This window comes from Heterocephalus glaber, unplaced genomic scaffold (assembly GCF_053883595.1).
Source record: "Heterocephalus glaber isolate CG9 unplaced genomic scaffold, H.glaber_assembly_v1.0 deba00001594, whole genome shotgun sequence".
Taxonomy (NCBI): Eukaryota; Metazoa; Chordata; class Mammalia; order Rodentia; family Bathyergidae; genus Heterocephalus; species Heterocephalus glaber.
In genome coordinates, this window is record NW_028258369.1 from 1,445,179 (window position 1) to 1,465,639 (window position 20,461).

The following is a 20,461-nucleotide window of genomic DNA, read 5'->3' on the forward strand; positions in this document are numbered from 1 at the left end:
AAAAATCTCATTGGCTCAATATTCCCAGTGATTGCCACAGCTGATATGTGCCAAAAATGAACTCAGTACGATCCCTCATGCTGAATGAACTGCTTCTCCTCCTGCTCTTCTCTCTTTAACTGGAAACACCATGAATATAACCTCTCATTATTTCACAATCGAACTCCAAGCATTCACCTGATATAATACATGTTCCTTGAGAAATATATTTTCAGCTATCATCAAAAACTCAAAAATCAACAAATGATGACAAGTTTGTAGGAAAAGTAAATATTTGAACATTGTTGGTAGAAATGTAAATTAGTACAGCTATTACAGAAAACAGTATGGAGATTCCTCAAAAAAATTGAAATTCCATTTGACCCAGGTATACTTCTTCTGGGTATCTTCCCAAAACAGTTTAAAATATCATATTAGTAATACAGTCATACACGTGTTTATAGCAGCACAAGTCACAATAGATAAATCTAAGAAGTGTCCCCTACACCCATCAACAGATGAATGGATAAAAAATTGTGATATATATACACAATGGAGTACTACTCTGCCATAAGGAGAATACATTTGAGTCATTTGTAGGAAAATTGATGCACATTGAGACCAAAATGCTAAGTGCAATAAATAGACACAGAAGATCAAATATTACATGGTTACTCCTACACGAGAAACTCGAAGTACAAATGACTTAAAGAGAAAAATAAGCAACAGGAAGGTAGACATTGTGCAGATGGGAAGGGGATCTAGGGATGAAAGGAGATAGGAAGGAGAAGAGAGCAGGGGGAAGTAAAAAAGATTAAGAGAAGATATGTATATGTACCAGTTCCCCATGATTGAATGTATTCATTATGTTACACAAACATGTACTAATTAAAAAAAATGATTGAATGGATCTGCCAAATCAGAGGCTCCATCTCACAGGCTAAACTTTCTACTGAAGGGATTTAAAGTAATTAAACACCTTAGCCAAAACTTTTTGTTCTACAAGGTAAAATCCGAAATCCTTTGCAGGATGTAAAATGTCATTCACATTTTATCTCTAATCTGCTTTTTGATCTTTGTCTTCATCACAAAGACCTTCTTACTGTTACCTTTGAACAAGTGGTTGTTTCAAGTTTCCCGGCTTTGGGGATCTTTAACATGACTGATAATTTTACCAAGCTTGCCCCCTTACAGGATGATTTTTTTTCAATGCTTTCTTTCTAACCTCCCACATTTAAGTGATCATCAACCTCAATGGATTCTAACTTAAAAATTGTCCTCTTTTCTGTCTTTCCTATTCTCTCTGCTGTAATCTTGATTCAGAGAATTATTTTTTTAACTGAAAGGTATACAGACTGCTTTAGGCTACTTCAAGGGAAAAAAGGTAATTTTGAAAGTATATTTTGTAGTGTGGATGAATCTTAAATGTTTTCATGCCCCAAGACTTCACGTGTGTCTTGTTTTCACTTTCTTTTTCCTTTTGTGTTCCTCTGCTACTCTCACCTGTTATTTATTTTTTAAATCATGGAGCACAAATCAAATGGATCCTTCAGCAAAATTTTTCAATATCCCTATTCTTATTTCCTCCTTTCTCATGTGGTTTCTAAATGACCACACATTTTCTAGTTCCCAATACAATTCAATAAGAATTCTGTTTGACGTAGCTAATTATAAACTCTGGTAGGCAATGCAATGCCCCTTCCTAATGTCTACATATTTATCCTTGAAATATGTGACTGCATTAAGTTATGTGACAAAAGGTGCCTTGTAAAATTTACTAATCTTGAAATAATTTAAGGGACCTTTAGAAAAGAATGAGAGAGGAAAAACAGTGAAAGGCAGAGAGGAAGATGTGATGATAGATGCTGAATTTGGAGAGATGCAGGGCCACGAGCCAAGCAAGGAATGCAGGCAGATCTTAGAAGCTATGAAAAGACACAAAATTGGACACTGCGGTAGCTTCCACAAAGTCCAAGTGATTCTGAATATCAGACTACAAGAAATATAACAAATTTGTAATGCTTTAAGCCACTAAATTTGAGGTAACTTGTTAAAGCAGCAATAGGACATGAGATACTATTGTTTCGATTTTCTAAATCTTCCTATGGATCCTCCTGCAAGGCTATGTTTGACTTCTCATTTATCAGGAATTCATGCTCTAGTCCAACCAGTAGCTACCTATGTGTTATGTCTCCCATAAGAAACAGTTCATTACCGTGGCTCAAAATGCCTACTGCTGACTGGTTCCTTACTGCTGTTCTCTATGCCTCGCTTCTCCCATCAAATATATAAAACATATTCTTTCACCCTAATAATACAGTGTTGCAGTAGTGTATTTCTTAATTTAGGATACTCTCTTCTTCACTGAACTTTGGTCAACTTTGAAGATTCATCCATTTTGACTTTATCTTTTCCATAGAAACTGATCATGTACATGGCACCGTTCTTCACATTTGCCATTAATCTGCGCCAATGCTCTCTAAAATTACACTGACAAATAGAACTGAATGTGTAAGTTCATGGTGAAATTCATAGATGCATCAGATGATTGCTACACAAAGGTAGCAAACAACTTTATTTTATTGTTAGATACGAGTTCTATTTTTGTTAGACATTTTCCCAAATAAAGACATCATTACAAATGAATACCTGTAGTGCTCTAGATCTAATTTCAAAATTTATAAAGAATAAAATAAATAAAGATAAACTTTTCCCCAGAAAACCTAAACTGCATTTTTCACCTCAAAAAGGAAAGAAATAAACGCTCAGAAATTTGGTCTTTTATTATCCCAAAGGAAAATAAGGAGAAATGCCTCTTACTTTTTGATGTATTTGTCAAACTAAGAATAAACACATGGAAACATAATAAAAGGCAGATGTTGGGGGACTAAGTTGTCTCTTACTCGTGTGGAATTAAGCTCATTGACTTCCAAGAATGCCCGAGAGATCTGATGTATATAAATCACACTGGCACGGCATGCAAGTACTCCACTAGACTGTTTCATTCCCATTCAGCTAAATCTCACTGCCTTTACACAGTAGTATAATTTCTTTTACTTAAATGGAGATCTAAAGATACCAAACACAAAGATTAGAACCTCCACTGTGTCTTTGGTGGTTTAACTACTGCTGACTTTTATAAATTATTTGGGCCTAATGTCACAAGTTTCAGAAAAGCTCTTGAGGCTTGCCTTGTCAGTTTCTTCTTTAAGGGAAGATCAATTCCCTGTGGCAACACTTTTACTCTCTAATAGCAAACTGCTTTAGGGAACTTTTATATATCTTAAATCCCTTCTAGAACATGCACTCTTTGGTTTATGTAATACAGTCACTTACTGTTCTCCACATGCTCTAATAATTATGAACACGGGGATAGAACTCGGGTCCTTGCGCTTGTGCAGCAGGCATTGAAACCACTGAGCTAAATCCCCGGCCCCATGAACACATTTTTCTATGCTGAAGTCACTTGCTTATTTATCAAGTATTGGTAATCACGAGCTACACCCTTTTCCTGATGGCACTATTGAGCAATACCATTAAAATCAAAGCATCTACACAACAATATTAAGTCTTCTTTAAAGCAGGATTAGATATAGTGAAGTCTCAATGTTAAAATATTTGAGGATTCATTTTCCTTTATTTGTGACAGATTTTTAACTGCATTCCAAGACTGAAAATACTCATAAATTGTCATAGTTCACTGTCTTCATCTAATATGCTCAACAGGTCCTAGATATTGCTTATTCTGCATTTATACATTTGTTTCAATAGTCTCATATTATATACAGTATTATATTGATTCTTCTTTTTTTAAAAGCGTTTTTTTTTCAATGCCTTTTATTTTATTTTGTCTTTATCTTTCTAATATTATCATGGTGCTGTGGCATCCTCACTGGAGTAACTCAACCTGAATATTAAAATCACTCACTTGTGCAATCATCAATTCACTAAAACATTTCTGTGAACTCTGAAACTGAAATATACACCACTTACTGTGTGATCAACAAATAGAGTGAATGTATAAATTTCTAAAAAATGCATTACAGTTAGGATTGTTTGTGTTTTTTGTTTGTTTTGTTTGTTTGTTTGGTACCGGGGATCGAACTCGGGACCTTGTGCTTGCAAGGCAGGCACTGGAACCACTGAGCTAAATCCCCCTCCCCTGCATTACAGTTAAAGACACATTGGCATTAATCTTTTTCAAAATACTCCTTCCCACTTCAAACACACTTTTCTCATCATTCTTGCCACTTTCTGAAGCACTACTGGAAGTTCTATTCCATGAGTGTCTTTAGGTTCAACCATTGTGGCTGGCTCTCTGTTCTGAAGCAATTCAAAAGGCTTTACCTTTCACAGTCATTTTGACTTTGAGGAAGAGCCAGAAGTCGCACAGTGTCAGGTTCAGTGAATAAAGTAATATTTTTGTGAGCCTGCCTTTCCATTGGATGGCACTCTGCAGCGACACTCACTGTATTTTTTATTGCACCTCATGAAAAAAAATTCACAAAAGAAGACTTCCAGAAGTGCTTCAGAAAGTGCCAAGAACAATGAGTAAGTGTGTTTTAAGTGGAGGTAAATATTTGGAGAAGGATAAATGACAAGGTGTCTTTTACTGTAATAAGTTTTTAAAATGTCAGCATTCACTATATATTTTGATCGCCACTTGAATTTGGCACCATAGAGACTAAAAACTTATGTAAGTTATGGTTCATGCATTCACCATCTAATATTCTATGGATGGAAATGAAAGCAAAGAGAAATAAGCAAAGAAAAAATCATCACAGAGCTTCCTCTCTTCTAATTTATACATTCAAGCCCCTCTCACTTCATTTCTCTTCAGCATCCCAAATTCTTCGACCAAATTGCAACTCACACATTACTTCCTCCAAAGTGCTGTAATCATAGTTTGTCCATAATAGTCCATAAACAGTTCATATTATTTCTCTGCCCCCAAACTTACCCCAAATTCTCTTATTTATACAAAATTTAACTATATCTATCTACAGATGGATGGATAGAAAGATAAATTGATTGATAGATATAGACAGATAATCATATATGAATAGCCATTAATTAAAAAATTCATACAGAAGCTCTTTGAATGGCTTGGAAAAGAGATAGCATTTTATGAATGTTGATCCTTTAAATAAATTAAAGACAGTATCTTTATAGTTAAAAGGTACTTCAAAGTCAGTGGCAATATGAAAATACATTATATTTATTTGCAAACAAATACAGTAAAAAATAAAGAAGCAAAGGAAAGAGGGAGGGAAGGATGAAACAAAGGGAAGAAAGAGAAAAGACAAATAACAAAGTTAAGGTAAATTTTCTATATTGGTTACAATGCAAATCTCCAAGTGAGTATGTGCTTTGCATGTTTTTGTACAGAATCCGATAAATAAGAGCAACTCAAATGTTTACTTACCAAATTGCTGTAACACTTCACACACTTGAAGGGGATAAGTAATATTGATAGTCTGCCTTTCTTCAAGTGTGCCTCATAAGGTTTTTTTTTTTTAAGTATAAAACTGTTTCAGGAGAGAAATCTGTTGTGTAACAAAAGCTGACTATAGACATTATAAAGTTTTACTTTTAATATTTCAATCAAGGAAAAAAATATTTCAATCAAGGATGTTACTATGATATAACTGCCTTAAAAGATTTAATTTGTTCCTTAAATTAATAACAATAGGGGTGTAGGCAAATGAGATAAAAATAATGCATCTGCAACTTGTGTAATAAGTGCTCCTATTGCTTTCAAATTAGTTCTGTTAAGAGAAACCAATACTTCTAAATTTTTACAGAATGACCACATCAGTCAGTTTAAATTAAACACTATACACAATCAATGTGTCATAAAAAATTCAATATTAGAGTATGCATGATACTCATATTTAATATGGTCTTAATTATTGTAATAGCTAGTTCTGGTTTCTTAGAGGTTACAGTGACTTAAAGAGTACATTCCAGTAAAAGACATGTGAAAGTCACTGGGTTTTAAATCATGATTATTGTACATTAAGAAAGATTAATAAGAAAAAGAAGAATAAGAAGTAAATAACAAGAAGAAAGAACAAGGAAAAGTAGCTGTCTTGGTTAATAAGCAAGATCAAACATCAAAAATTGATTTTGACTCTCTGGCCTTGGTGTTTCTAGGTTTATAGGTTGGGCTGAGCATGAAGATTGAGCCATCAATCTTTTAAAGAGAACATACCAAGTGCACTCTTCTACTTGATCTATGGAGATCAGTAATGATGCTATTCAGTTAGCCACATATCTGCTTCTCACAAACAAATGTGCCATGATAACAGACATCAGCTGAAATGAGTGCAAGTTATGCAAGTATATAGATAAAATAATATTCATCACAAATTGCACACTTAATACCCCCAAACCAATCAAATTTCCATTCTTCTGGGTCTTAACACAGACACGGAGAGAGGATATTGTAATTCAAAATGCAGATAAAAGTAAATAAAGAAAGCACAGTGCAAGACCCCAGTACTTGCCTTATTTGCCATTGTTACATTATGATATAAAAATATATTTAGTTTGGACGCTGATAACTAGGTGAAGACTGTCTTTATAAACAGAAGAAAGCAAGGTCTCACAATTTCCACATAATTTACAACCACGTTTTAGTAATGCACAGCTAAAATAATTATATTTACATAATTAAAATAAAAATTAAACTTGAAATGGGCTGTTGAGTTCTCTCAAGTCTCTAGAGTAAAAGGAGATAAGAATTTTCCAATTGTCTCACATTTATATGTCTGCTCCACACTCTTCAAACATACAAAGTAAGGGCCAATTCGATAAATCTTCTTGCCCTCAAATTAGAGCTTATATAGAATGGATTGCCACCACTATTGTATGATGAAAAAATGTCACATTTGCATTTCAATTAATAAATCATAGATTGGACATACACAGAATTTGAAAAAAAGAAAAGGTTTTACGTTACCAGGTGTTTTAACCAGAAAAATAAATTTTTCAAGATTCAATCAATAATTATAATCTCACTTTCCAATTTTCTTTTGTTTAAAAATATCCAGTAATTATACTTGAAATAATGTGCAAACATAGAAACAATAGTTTGTCACATTGCTTACAGTCACATCAGTAGCACATAGAATAGCTATACAATATTTTTCTAGAACCACCAATAGGCTTAGTAAAATTCCTACTTTCAACTCTGCATCAAACTCTTGTCTGTGTACAAAGTACTTCCAAATTTCTCTTAAATTTTCCCCACAAAAGGGGGTCATGAATGTAGAAGTGCTCTTCATTTCTCTAGTGTACGGACTTTTTCAACATTTCATCAAAGTGAGTTTGAAGACACTTAACATAAGGGACTGAAATGGTTGCTGCTCAGCCCCATCTCAATCCTTCTATTCCTCTCCTCTCTGAATTCCAAGATGCAATTCCTAATATTCCAACCCTGTGCACCCTCTTGAACAGTATCTCATCTATTTTTCCCACTGTCTCTCTAGAACTCAGAGAGCATGTTCTACTTCTAATAGCTAAACACAATGCATATCTTCTTCCTTTGTATCTAAAAACTATAAAATCAAAAACTTCTCTTACCCCACATAAAGTGTGAATCTTCCAAGGCTTTGTATTATCAATGATTTATCAGACATAGATTCATATCAATATGTATTCAATTTCCCTGTATACTTCCTAATTCCAAGTAGCAACATCCAACTAAAAACTCAAACACTTAATAAAATGTAGAGATTTCCATTAGTTTTCAACATTAACCTTTATAGCAGCTCTTTTCATTACTGTTCTACTCTACCTGTTTCCTACTAAAATGTGGCAATATGTCCCTGTGACATTTTCTTAAATAACAGTGATGCTTTCTTTAAATAGTTCTGAGTAGTTCAGCACATCAGCTGATGCATTATCCTAAAAAAGTCTTCCCTAAGGGTAGCTGACAACAAAGTGATAACATTAATACTAACATCAAAAAAATCTACAGTATTTCCAATGAAAAATTAAAATGACACTCTCCATAAAAGAAGGTAGAAAATCATAGTATATGATGGTACTAAAATGAAACATTTTGGTATTGAATCCAACCCAATTCATAGTAATCAACAGAAAGCTGTATTAATTTCAACCCATTCTCACTTTTATAATTCACAATTAATAAGTTCCACTACTTACCCATGTATCTACAACATCTCCACAATATAGATTCCCAGCAATGCTTAACCTCTCACTAATGACGTGTGTATAACTGCAGCATTATTATTTTAAGCCTTAAAACTGAGGGGAAAAAAGGAGAAACACTTCTTACCAGAGCCTCTTTTGGTTACAACCTTCAAACTCTGAGTAAAAGTAGCGTATAAGAGAATCAAATGCGGAATTGGAGCTTTCATCTTCCAGCTCTTAAAGGCTGATCCCTAAAGCAAAGATAAAAAGAAAAGCATGCACTTTTAAAGATATACACCAACATTATAATATTTTTCTAAGACTTTTGATCAAGTATGATTGGGGCAATGAATTACACAAAGAGAAAGAACATGGACAGGATTTCTATTTTATTTCCCATATATTGTGGTCTTTCAATTAAATCAAAACCAGTAATGCCAAAATTATGTCTCCGTAGGCTTGTCAAAGTGCTTTAAAATTTTATATTCACTTAAGGTTTATAATTTCTCTTTATTTAGAGGCTTGAATTCTGTTTCAATTGGTGGAAATAATCCCTTCAAGAGAACTATTTTACTAATAACTTATCTTCAATATAATTTGCCAAAACTGACCTTTTTAAATATTCCATGCTGCAATACAATACAATTTTATTCAGGGTCCTTCTTTCCAATGAAGGTGAAATCATAAATTTTGCGCCTCTAAATATTTAATTATGATTTTGAAAATATTTTACAAAAAACTTGAACAGATACTGCAGGAGAATTTTAAGGTCTTTCTTTCTACTGAAAGAAGGTATACTGTTGATGAAAGGTACAAAAGTAGCCTTTGTTCTTATTACAAGGCTCTCGGCAGGCTACCAGGAGGGACACTACACTAGTGTTTGACTTTCAAAAGGAGGAAACATTTCACTTGAAATTAGCTATATTTACATTGTCTTCCTCAGAAAATCATCCCTCTTTTTTTCAACATTTTGTGATATAGTTGAGAAAATTATACATATTCAAGTCGTACGCTGTGATGGACATGTACATATATACCTTATGAAATTCTTATAGCAATCATGTTAGTTAACATATCTATCACTTGATGTAGCTATTATTTTACGCCTTGGAAGGACACTTAAAATCTACTCTCAGCCAATTTCAATTATATAATGCACTGTTGTCAACTGTAGTCCCACGCTGCATATTAGATCCCCACAATTTATTCCTTTTATAACTGCAAGTTTGTACCCTTTGCCCACCATCTCCCCGCTTCCTTACTCCCCTTCCAGCCCTTGCCAACCACCACTCTACTCTCTGCTCCTTTTCTTTGTGTGAAAGGCCAAGACGGGAGAGGTGAGAGACTGAATTTCCAGAGTGGCAAGTCAGAAAATCGTTCAAATATAACTCATGACGCGGGCCAAGATTCTTTGAAAGACTGATCATATCCAGTTTTCTATCACTAGGACTTTATTAAGGGACATGAAATGGTGGTTTGACAGTCATGTTTATTCCTCTTCCAGAGTCTTAGATGCCTCTGAATATTTTAAGAGATTAAATTATTCACATTAACAAAAGTCTGTTAATACACTTTTTAATTCACCAAAAATCAAAATCCATTCACTTGCAGCAAAATGTCACCATCATCGTTTTTGTCAGAAAATCAGAGAATTTATAAAATAGCGTTGAAAAAAGAAAAACCTCTTTTTTAAATCCATCACCCCTTTAAATGGTGATAGCCTGCTTTGGTTTTCTAACTAGTGACCTTGGGTTCATATAAAAACATAAATGAAACCTAGCCCAAAGAGCTGATTCATCAGACACATCTGAGAAACTACCACATTAAAGTGCAAGCCTGAGTCATGTATTCCTAAAACCTCAATCCCATTTCCAGCCACCGCACTAACTGGAGCGGCAGGAAATCTTCAGGCTGATATCTTCAGCCTTCAGGTTAGCAGTGAGAATCCGTTCCTTTCTCAGTGTGAGTTTAATCAGCGCTTCCCAAGTAACTCCAGGGTTCAACTACATACTGGAAGCCCTTCTAGCTTAATTATCTTATTATTTTACAGTTGTTCAAAATACTATTTCCTAGTCATTTCATTTCTATAAGGCATACGGGCTAATTTGCAATTCTGTTTCTTAAAATTAAATTAGTTTAGAAAGTATCGATTTGGTAACATCAAAATCCTTAACTGAATTTCTTGAAACTGTGTATGGTGGAGGGGAGAATTGCATGGACTTAATGTATTTGTCAATCTATAATGATCTTTACAAACCTTTTTGAGGAAATTTATTGTATCTTAAATTAAAAGATTAAATATGTCAAGTCACAGAAATCCAAGCTTTGCTCTTCTGGTGAAAAAGCTTATATTGTAACCTAGAAATAGCCAGGCACACTATAAATAATAGTTCCCCCTTAATAACAAGGGATGTGATCCAAGACTGTCAGTGAATGTTTGAAGTCGCAGATAGTACCAAAAGCTATGCATCCTGTTTTTCCTACACATACACATTGATGATAGATTAAATGATAAATTAGATGAAGGGATTATGTACTAACAATATATTGTGATAAAAGTCATATGACTTGTCTTTCAAAATATCTTACTGTACTATACTCATCCTTCTTGTGGGGATGTGAGATGATACAAGGCCTATGCATTGTGATGAAGTAAAGTAAATAATGTAGGCACTGGGTCAGATTTTGGTAACTTCTTAAAGGTTAGTTGAACACAAGCAGGGCAATACCATCACAGGCACTCTGATAACAGAGATGGCTACAAAATGACTAAAAGGTGAGTGACATACACAGCGTGGATATGCTGGCTAGAAGGATAATTCACACATTCCAGGTAGGACTGAGTATGACAATGTGAGATTTCATCACACTACCCCAAAGAGCACAAAATTTAAAATTCATGAATGATTTATCTATGGAAATTTCCATTTATATTTACAGAACATGGTTGGCTGTGAGCAGCTGAAACTATGGAAAGTGAAACTGTAGATGGGGTATACTCTATAAACATTTCCTGAGGTTCTCATGTATTTTTTTTTTATTGTCACATGCTAGTTCCTACTATTGGTGAACTGATTTTAAAGTGCTTTCATTTCTGGATGGAAGGACCTAAAACTGCTACCGTATTTCCTATCAAGATTACCATTCAGGGCAGAGAAGCTCAGCTGGTCCCAGCACCCGGAAGGAAGCTCCCTGCCTCCATCCCAGGCTCCTAGGGCAGAGAAGCTCAGCCGGTCCCAGCACCCAGAAGGAAGCTCCCCCACCTCCATCCCAGGCTCCTAGGGCAGAGAAGCTCACCCAGTCCCAGAACTCGGAAGGAAGCTCCCCCACTGCCATCCCAGGCTCCTAGGGCAGAGAAGGTGAGCTGGTCCCAGAACCCAGAAGGAAGCTCCCCCACTGCCATCTCAGGCTCCTAGGGCAGAGAAGGTGAGCCAGTCCCAGCACCCAGAAGGAAGCTCCCCCACCGCCATCTCAAGCTCTTAGGGCAGAGAAGGTGAGCCACATGGGCTACAGAAGCACCCCCTCCCGTGGAAATGAGAAGACATATAAACAAGTCTCACAAACAGACTTCTGGATCACCTACAGCAAGCCCAAAGGGAAATGAGATGGAACAGTCTGATACTCAACCACCTGGACTTTCTGAACTGGCAACAAAGGAGGATCTGGGAAAAATGAAATCAGAAATAATTAATCAGATAACAGCAAAGATTTTGCTCATGGTGCAAGACATGATTAATAAATCTAGAGAGGACACAGATAAAAAAATAGAGGATCTGAGGAACATGATGGAATCCCAACATAGGAAACAAATGGAATTCATAAAACAGATACAAGCAGATTTCCAAGAGACTAAAAACTCCATTGAAAGTCTGTGCAGCAGAATGAACCAATGTGAAGATAGAATTTCACATATAGAAGATAAGATTGCAATTAGTGAGGGGGAAAAGAAAAATTGCTTTAAAATTGTAAAGGAACAGGAGAAATCAATCCAGCAGCTGCTAGACGATGCAAAGAAGAATAACATAAGACTGATTAGAGTCAAGGAAGAAAGAGGAGAGAGTGCAGATGGCATAAAAAAACTGTTCACAGAAGTGATGGCAGAAAACTTCCCAAGGAGGGGAAAAGAACTTGACATACAGATAAGTGAGGCATATAGGACTCCAGCTAGCCTTAATCAAAAAAAAAATCTGCACATAGGCATATAATAGTTAGGATTCCAGAAATCCAACAGAAGAACAAAATTCTACAAGCAGTGAGAGAAAAGAAACAAATCACATACAAAGGAAAGCCCATCAGAATCACAGCAGACTTCTCCATGCAAACCCTCAAGGAAAGAAGAGCTTGGAGTGATGTATTTCAAGCCCTGAAGGAAAACAGCCTCCAACCTAGATTGATGTACCCTGCAAAACTGTCTTTCAAAATTGATGGAGAAATAAGATACTTTCATGATAAAGAGCACCTCAGGATCTTCATGAATACCAAACCGGCACTCCAAAAGTTTTAGACAATACCCTAGGAAAAGACAATGAGGATCACAACCCCAGGAAACCCAGCAGAATGGATCCATTGTGTGTGACAAATTAAACGCAAAGGGGGAGAATCCAACAAAAAGAAAAACTCATGACAAGGCTTTGAAAACTTTTAACTTCATCTCCCTAATGAGTGTATAATTCAATCTTATTATTGTACCGATTAGTATTTTTCTGATTCTAGAGTTGCTCACCATTCCTTATGCTGTACTGGCTATTTATCATCTTTTTATGTCTACATTTTAATTGGGTTGTCTATTAATGAGTTCTAAGAATTATTTATATATTCTGGTCATAGTTTATATGTATTGTAAATATGGTCTGTTTAAGGACTACTTTTCATTTTAATGATGTCATTTAAAGTTCTAAATTTTGATGGAATCTTATTTATCAATTTTTTTCTTTTATACATCATGTTTTTTTGTATCCTAGGTAGTTCTTGCCTACCCTGAATTCATAAATATTTTCCCTTATAATTTCTTCTTAAAGTTTTATACTTTTAGGCTTTCTTATTTAGGTTCATAGATCCCTTCAAGTTATTTTCATGTATGGAAAAAAAGGGTTGAGGTTAATTTTTTATATACAGATACCAGGTGTTCTAGTGCCATTTGCTGAAAACACTATCTCTTCCTCGGCCCTTGAATTGAGTTTATATTCTATGAAATGCTAATGTGAAATAATCTTTCAAAACTCAGTGGACCATATATGTGTGGTTCTATTTCTAGATTCTCTGTTTTATTCCAATGATCTATATGTCTTTCCTTACAACAACACTGCCTTGATTACTGTAGCTTTAGAAGAAGTCTTAAAATTAGGTATTAAATGTCTTCCAACACTGTTTTTGTTTTTAACTTTTCTAGGTCCTTTGTACTCCTACATAACTTTTAAATTTCAATATCCAATTCTTCATTTATAGCAAGTATACACAGACCTGAATTTTTATATATACCTTGTGTCTTCTAATTCTGCTAAATTCAAGTACAAGTTCTAGGGGCTCCTAGAGATTTCTTAGTATTTTCTCTGTAGATGATCATTTCATCTACATAGAAAGATTTTGTTTCTGCCATGCCAATCCTATCCTAGTTGTGTCATTTTATTGCCAGACTCTTTTGCTGGGGACTAGGTTTCAAAGTTTAATGGACAGATAAAGAGTAAGCATATCTGACCTTGTTCCCCTCCTTAAGGAAAAAGCATTGTATCTTCTCCATTTATATAAGGCATTCTTGCTGGAAGTATGGAGTACATGTCTTTAATCTGTTGAGAAGTTTCTGTTCTACTTCTAGGCTCCTGATGGCTTTTACCATGATCAGCTGTAGAACTTAGTCCAATAATTTTTCTCCAACTAGTGACAGGATCATATGGCTTTTTCCTTTCCTCTGTTAAAATTATTACTTTTGGGGGTGGATCTTCCAATGCTGAACCAACACTGCCATCCCTATTACAAAACCATTTTCTACATCCTGCCAGATCTGACTTCTAAGAGTTTGTTTGGTTAAACAAATTTCTATCTATGTTCATACTTTTTTCTTCTATTATCTTTATCCAGTTTTAGGATTAGCACAATGTTGAGTTCCTAAAATGAGGGAAGAAGTGTTCCTTCTTTTTTCTGCTTTAATTGTTTGATATAATTTATCAGTTAAAATGTATATGAGCCTGCTGTTGTCATATAGGTAGGTTTTCAAGCTAGGAATATACTTTCTTTAATAGGTGCTATTCAAATTTTATATTTCCTTCAGAGTTAGTTTCATTAATTTGTCTTCCAAGGTACTTCTTAGAAGTTGTCAAATTTATTTCAAAAAAGAGTTTTGTAATATGCTTTCTGTCCTTTTAAATTCTGTAAAATCTGTGGTAATGTCTCCTAGATCTTAATATTGTAATTTAAAAAATGTATAACTGATACTGTGTAACAGGAAGAAAAGGTCTAAAAGAGCAGGGGAATTGGGAGGGGTAGGGGAGAGGAAAAAAGGGAAAGGAAAAAATATGAAAAGAGGAAAAAAAATGGAAACACGGTCTTTGCAAATAGGGAAGGGTGGAGGGGGTGAAGGGAGGGCAAGGGAAGGGGAAAAAAAATAAGAACCAAGATACTCATGTAAAGGTACAAGATCCCAATGATGAATGCAACTGTATTTTATACCGAAAATGTACCAATAAACTTAATGGGAAAAAAAACGTTTACCATTCACCTCTTGGGTTTACATAAACCACTATTAAATCTTATGCAGAATAAGGACATCACAGTGGTAAAGAGCAGTAAATTCTTGTCTCAACTAGGTTCTTATCTGATCATTGCCACCTATCAAGTGTATTATTTTGGGCAAATAGCTTACCCGACCACTTTGTGGCCAGTTTCTTTACTTGCACAATAAGTGTATAACCATACATATATTGGCTAGAACAATACTGGCACATGGAAAGCACTCAGTATGAAAAAGCTGCCACTGTGTTACTGTAGCTCATTGTTGTTGATAGCTGCCGCAACAGTAGCAGCAGTAGTAATACTATTATAGACTTGACTCCTAATCTCTGAAACTCGGGTATGCCAGTTTTGTTTTGTTTTGTTTTGTTTTTTACATCCTATTGCATGGTATTAGTTTATGTCTTTATTTATGTAGCTTTTCATTCTACTAGACTTGAAGCCTCTGCAGGACAAATGTGTGTTTTGTTCAACTCTTTATTTTCAATGCTCAATGAATGCTATCTGGAAAAAAAAGAATAAATGGATGAATGAAAGATTGAGTGTGGGTGATCTTATATACACTTCAATTTCAGCATTCATACTCATCATCTGATAAACACTTACTGAGTGTATACTAGTTACAAAATGGTCTGCTATGGTGCCATGGGGACACAAAAATCATGCAAGGCAGTCAAATAAAGGAGGTTCACAGACCAATAAAGAAGACAAATGCTCACCTAATTAGACTGGTCCTATTGCCATATGGTGAGTAAAATGTGCTGAGGGAGTAGAGGGAGGAATCTATTAATTCTGCTCCAGGTTGAGTTTGATGGAATCAAGGAAAGGGCTTTCAAAGGAAGAAGCTTTTCCTTAAGCCATGAAAGAGAGACTTTCTAATAGAAAGGGAATTCAGGGTCCAGAACAAAGAATGACTGACATAGTCTGTGTGGGAGCTGGAATGACACTCCCTCCCACCATCAAACATGTCCACATCCAAATCTCTGGAGCTTGTGACTATGTAAAGGCACTGTGTAGATGTGATTAGAATTTTTAAGTGGGAGATGATCATTCACGTATGCACAAATTACAAACTCTCTTATAAAAGGACAGTTGAAGAATCAGCATAAGTCAAAGTCAGAGATTCAGTTGATGTACTTCGGATACAGAAGAACAGGCCGTGAGTGAATGAGCATTTGTGGCCTCGAGGGTGTAACTAGGTAAACATCTAGGTAAACATTCTCCCGTAGAACCTTCAGAAAAACTGAAGGCCTCTCATCACCATGATGTTAGCCCATTTTTGCATTTTGGAATTCTGAACTCAAGAAATGTAAAGTTGAAGTTGAACGGACTTTTAAGCCTTTAAAGTTAGTGATAATTTGTTAGAAACAATAGAAAACTACTACTGCAAGAATGTGAAGTGGTACATCTCAGGAATGACTTGTGAGTAGACTACAAGTATCAGGCTGTAATGACAGAAGTTAAAAATGTTCAGTGTTAATGGCAAGATATGCTAGGTAAGAAGTTGAGATTTTTCCTTTGTAACTCCTAGAATGTATTTTTAAATCTTTTATCAAACTTCATGATCCAAGACCATTTCATGCAACTTTACTTTCTTAATTTATTTTTAAATCATATTGAATGTTTCCTCAGAATACATCTAATGGCTTACCTGAGGATCTGCCTGCCCCCACTTTCATACAATCCTAAGAATCTTTGCAGTATACACAATGAAGATCAATAGAAGCTCATAATAAAATAATCTAAATTGTTTTATAAAACATAGGGTAAAATTTTCTTAAAAACTAGTTATCAGGTAGAAGTTCAAGAAGAAGAGGTACAAAGTCAGACTTAACCAGTAACAGTAAATACGGGGAGTAAAGATTTGGAAATATATAAAACATAGAGATTTTAAATGAAGAGGTATTGAAAGGAAGCTTCTAAAGAAGATAACAGCCATATAATTTGTGAAATATGCCCCATTATGATACTATTTTCCAATATATTGAAATACAAAAGAAACTTTAGCAATAATGGTGAAAAAAACATGCAAAGTTATATTTGTGTCATGTTGAATTTAAATTAAATTGCTTGTGATATCTCATGTTAGAATTGTATTGTATTCAATCAAAAATATCATCTAAGGGCTTAGTAGAGAGGTGGAGGATAACAACATTGTGATTGTAGCTAATGTCAAAGACACAAATTAGGATAAAAGAGAGAAAAAGAGAAGAAAGCTTGTGTTTTCAATCCTAGGGCATACATATATTTATCAGACAAGTAAATGGAATCAAGGAACAGTGAATCAGAAGAGAGGTATCCCAATGATGCAAGCAAGAATATTTAAGGACACAATCAGGAGAGGATATATTATAAAGACATCTGATTTCACATTTAAGAGGCTGATAGTAAAATTGGTCAGACTTTTCAACAGACAAATCAAGGAATAATCAGAAAATATGTGGTGGAAAATAGGCGTCATTCACTTGTTTCTGAATGGTAGGATGCAGAGTCCACAAATGAGGATAGAGAATTTGAGGAGTGGCAATACTTGAGGATGAGAAATACCAAGCCATATATGTAAAATGAGGTAAAGGATAAACAGAGCCAAATAAAGTGAAATTTGAAAGCAAGAGATACTAGTATGGGGAGGTTGGGTCGAGACACACCCTCTATGACAGTTAAAGTAGACTGTCAACTTGACTAACTTGGGACTTACCCAGGGGATTAGGAAAGTACACTTCTGTTTGTGTCTGTGTGGGTCATGGAGGTGTGACCTTGGGAGTCTATATAGTGTCCCTCTCCCTTTCCTCTCTGGCACTGTTCCCCTGCTCTGCCTCCCAGCCACCATGAACTAAGCCACTTTGCCACACTCTTCCAACAGCATACTTCTTCCTTGGAGCCTGTTCACCACACACTGAGTCCTCTAAAACACAAAGCTAAATGAATTTGTGGGTCCTGAATATGATATCCCACTAATAGAACAGCCCAAAAATACATCCTCTTATAAGCAGAAAAATAAAGTACAAGTGGATGAATACAAAGTTAAGTTTAGAAATGAAGTGGAGGGAAACTGCACTCATTAGTTTTGTTCTATTTATGAAATAGAGACAATGGATTTTAGAATGAGAATGGGATTAAGAAACAACTCTTTATGTATTCTAGATATTAGTCCTTTGTCTGAGAAATAGCTGGGAAAAAATTTTTCCCACTCTGTGGGTTGTCTCTTCACTCTGTTGGTGGTTTATTTAGCTGTGCATAAGCTTTCTAATAAGATGAGATCCCAGTTTTTTATCCTTTGTAATATTTCTCAAGTGATCTGAGTTTTGTTCATAAAGTTTTGCCTATACTTATGTCTTCAAGAGTTCTAGCAATTCTCTCTTCCAGCAGATTTTGTGTTTCTGTTTTAATATTTAGAACTCTGACCAATTTTGATTTTAGTTTAGTGCATGCTGAGAGACAGGGATGTAGTTTTAGTCTTCAGCATGTGGAAAGCCAGTTTTTCCAGAACCATTTATTAAAGAGGCTATTTTTCTGCCAATTAAAGTGTTTGGCTCCTTTGTCAAAGATAAGATGGCTGAGTGTGTTTGGAGTTGTTTCTGCATCTTCTAGTCTTTTCCATTGATCCTCAGGTCTCTTTTTTGCCAGTACCATGCTGTTTTTAATCACTGTAGCTTTGTAGTATAATTTCAAGTCAGGGATTGTGATAACCCCTGCTTTGCCTTTATTGCCCAGGATTGTTTTTGCTATTCTAGGTCTCTTCTGGTTCTAAATGAATTTTAGGATGGTTTTCTCTAATTCTGTGAAGTATGCAATTGGTATTTTGTTTGGGATTGCATTAAATCTGTGTAACAATTTTGAGAGTATGGCCATTTTCACTATATTTGTTCTTCCTACCCAAGAACAAGAGATATCTTTCCATTTTCTGAACTCCTCCTCGATCTCCTTTTTCAGAGTGCTGTAGTTTTCAATGTTAAGGTCTTTTACTCCCTTTGTTAGATTGATTCCAAAGTATTTCATTTTTTTTGGATGCTATTGTGAAAGGTGTCGCTTCTCTAATTTCTCTCTCAGTGAGTTTGTTGTTTGTGTAAGAAAATTACTTCATCTTTATAAGTTTAAGTTTTTTTATCTAGAAAGAATTAATATAAGAGCCTGACATGTTTATTACATTCATTATCAATTTTACAGCATATTGAGATAGCAAATACATAGTTCAACATTTTATGATTCTTAAATAAAATAATTTAGTAACTATTTGAGTGTTTAATAATATTTAAAAGTAGATATTTTTAAATGCTAGCTCTTTTCCTATGTCTACTACCAATCTTGAATAGTAATAATTAACTGTGTTTAACTGTACTACTTAAAGTTTTGACATTACTCTACTCAAGATTAAAGCAAGTATATTTTCCCACCAAGAAAAAAATTAAGTATCCATTCATGCATGACGCAGATAAAGTATTTTTCCCAGTGCTCAATTTGCATAAAGTAAAGCATGTTAAAGTTGTGAGATAAATTAATTCCCTATAGAGAGTATAAACAGAGGTTCTTCCAGACTCTGCAACTGAAAGTTACTAAAAGCCATGATAATTAAAATTAGTCACAAGTAAACTTGTCTCTTATATCATGAAACTTTGACTACAATCCTAAAAATATATATATAAATATTGAATATATCTGTATATTTATTATAAAAGTTATTGTCTAGGTAGTTTATAAGCAGTTATAAGTGTTAAGATACAAAATTATTTGGCAGTGGTCACTGTGGTCAATAATAACATGGAAAAGAGATACGGAAATCAACAATTTTAACATAGAGTTACATGTTGTAAGAGATGAACTCTCAAGAAACCGTGGAAAGTCCTCACTGCTCTCTAGATGTCACGCTATCGTTTGCAGAGCTGCATTTGATTTGACTATGAAAACAGGAAACTACATTCATTGAAGACCACAGTTGAAGAGGTATAAAAATGATAGGCAAACAATTACAGAAAGTACAGCTTTCCCATTGCTGGAGCCAAGTACCAAACACCCACAATTTAATGGAAGAAATAGTTTATTTATTTGGCTCATGGTTTCAGAAGTTTCAGTCCATGGTCAGTTGGCTCCAAGACAGAAACACCAAGGGAGAGGGTGTGACAGAACAAAGTTCATGGTGGCTGAGAAGCAAAGTAGGGTAACAGTGTCAGAGAAAAGACAAGGGACCAGATATAGTACCTAAACTCAAGTCTGCATGACCCAACCAGACACACCCAGAAGTGTGCCTTACTAATCCCTTCAACAGCTCCTAAGCCAATCAAATTGACAGTTAAATTTAAGCATTCCAGAAAACAAAAAGAATGCATGTGAATTTGGAAAACCACTGATGAAAATATATACTTGACAATCTGTGTAATACAGGTTGGGGTTGGTTACATCATCTAGATTAAGTTTCAGATCACTCATATTTCTTTTTTATAAAATGTCTCAGACATAGCTCTGTGTTTTTGTTCTTTTTAAAACAATTTTCAGCAAAAGATCATTCATTGCTATGGAACCTGGCCCAGGAGAAAATGTTAAAGTTCCAAATTCTGTAACCAAACTTCTATGCTGTTCTCCAAAAGCTAATTCATCATCTGAC

General features: G+C 34.9%; 1 protein-coding gene across 17 annotated transcripts in view; it reads right to left on the minus strand.

The window, feature by feature from the left end:
- Positions 1 to 20,461, minus strand: part of Il1rapl1 (interleukin 1 receptor accessory protein like 1) — a 1,215,099-nt gene that overhangs the window by 1,008,182 nt on the left and 186,456 nt on the right. For all 17 annotated transcript variants that reach the window (XM_087193607.1, XM_087193605.1, XM_087193606.1 and 14 more), the window contains one exon: positions 8,285 to 8,390. In XM_087193607.1, coding sequence (XP_087049733.1) covers positions 8,285 to 8,366 — 82 coding nt within the window. In that variant the 5' untranslated portion in view covers positions 8,367 to 8,390. The remainder of the gene's footprint in view (positions 1 to 8,284; positions 8,391 to 20,461) is intronic.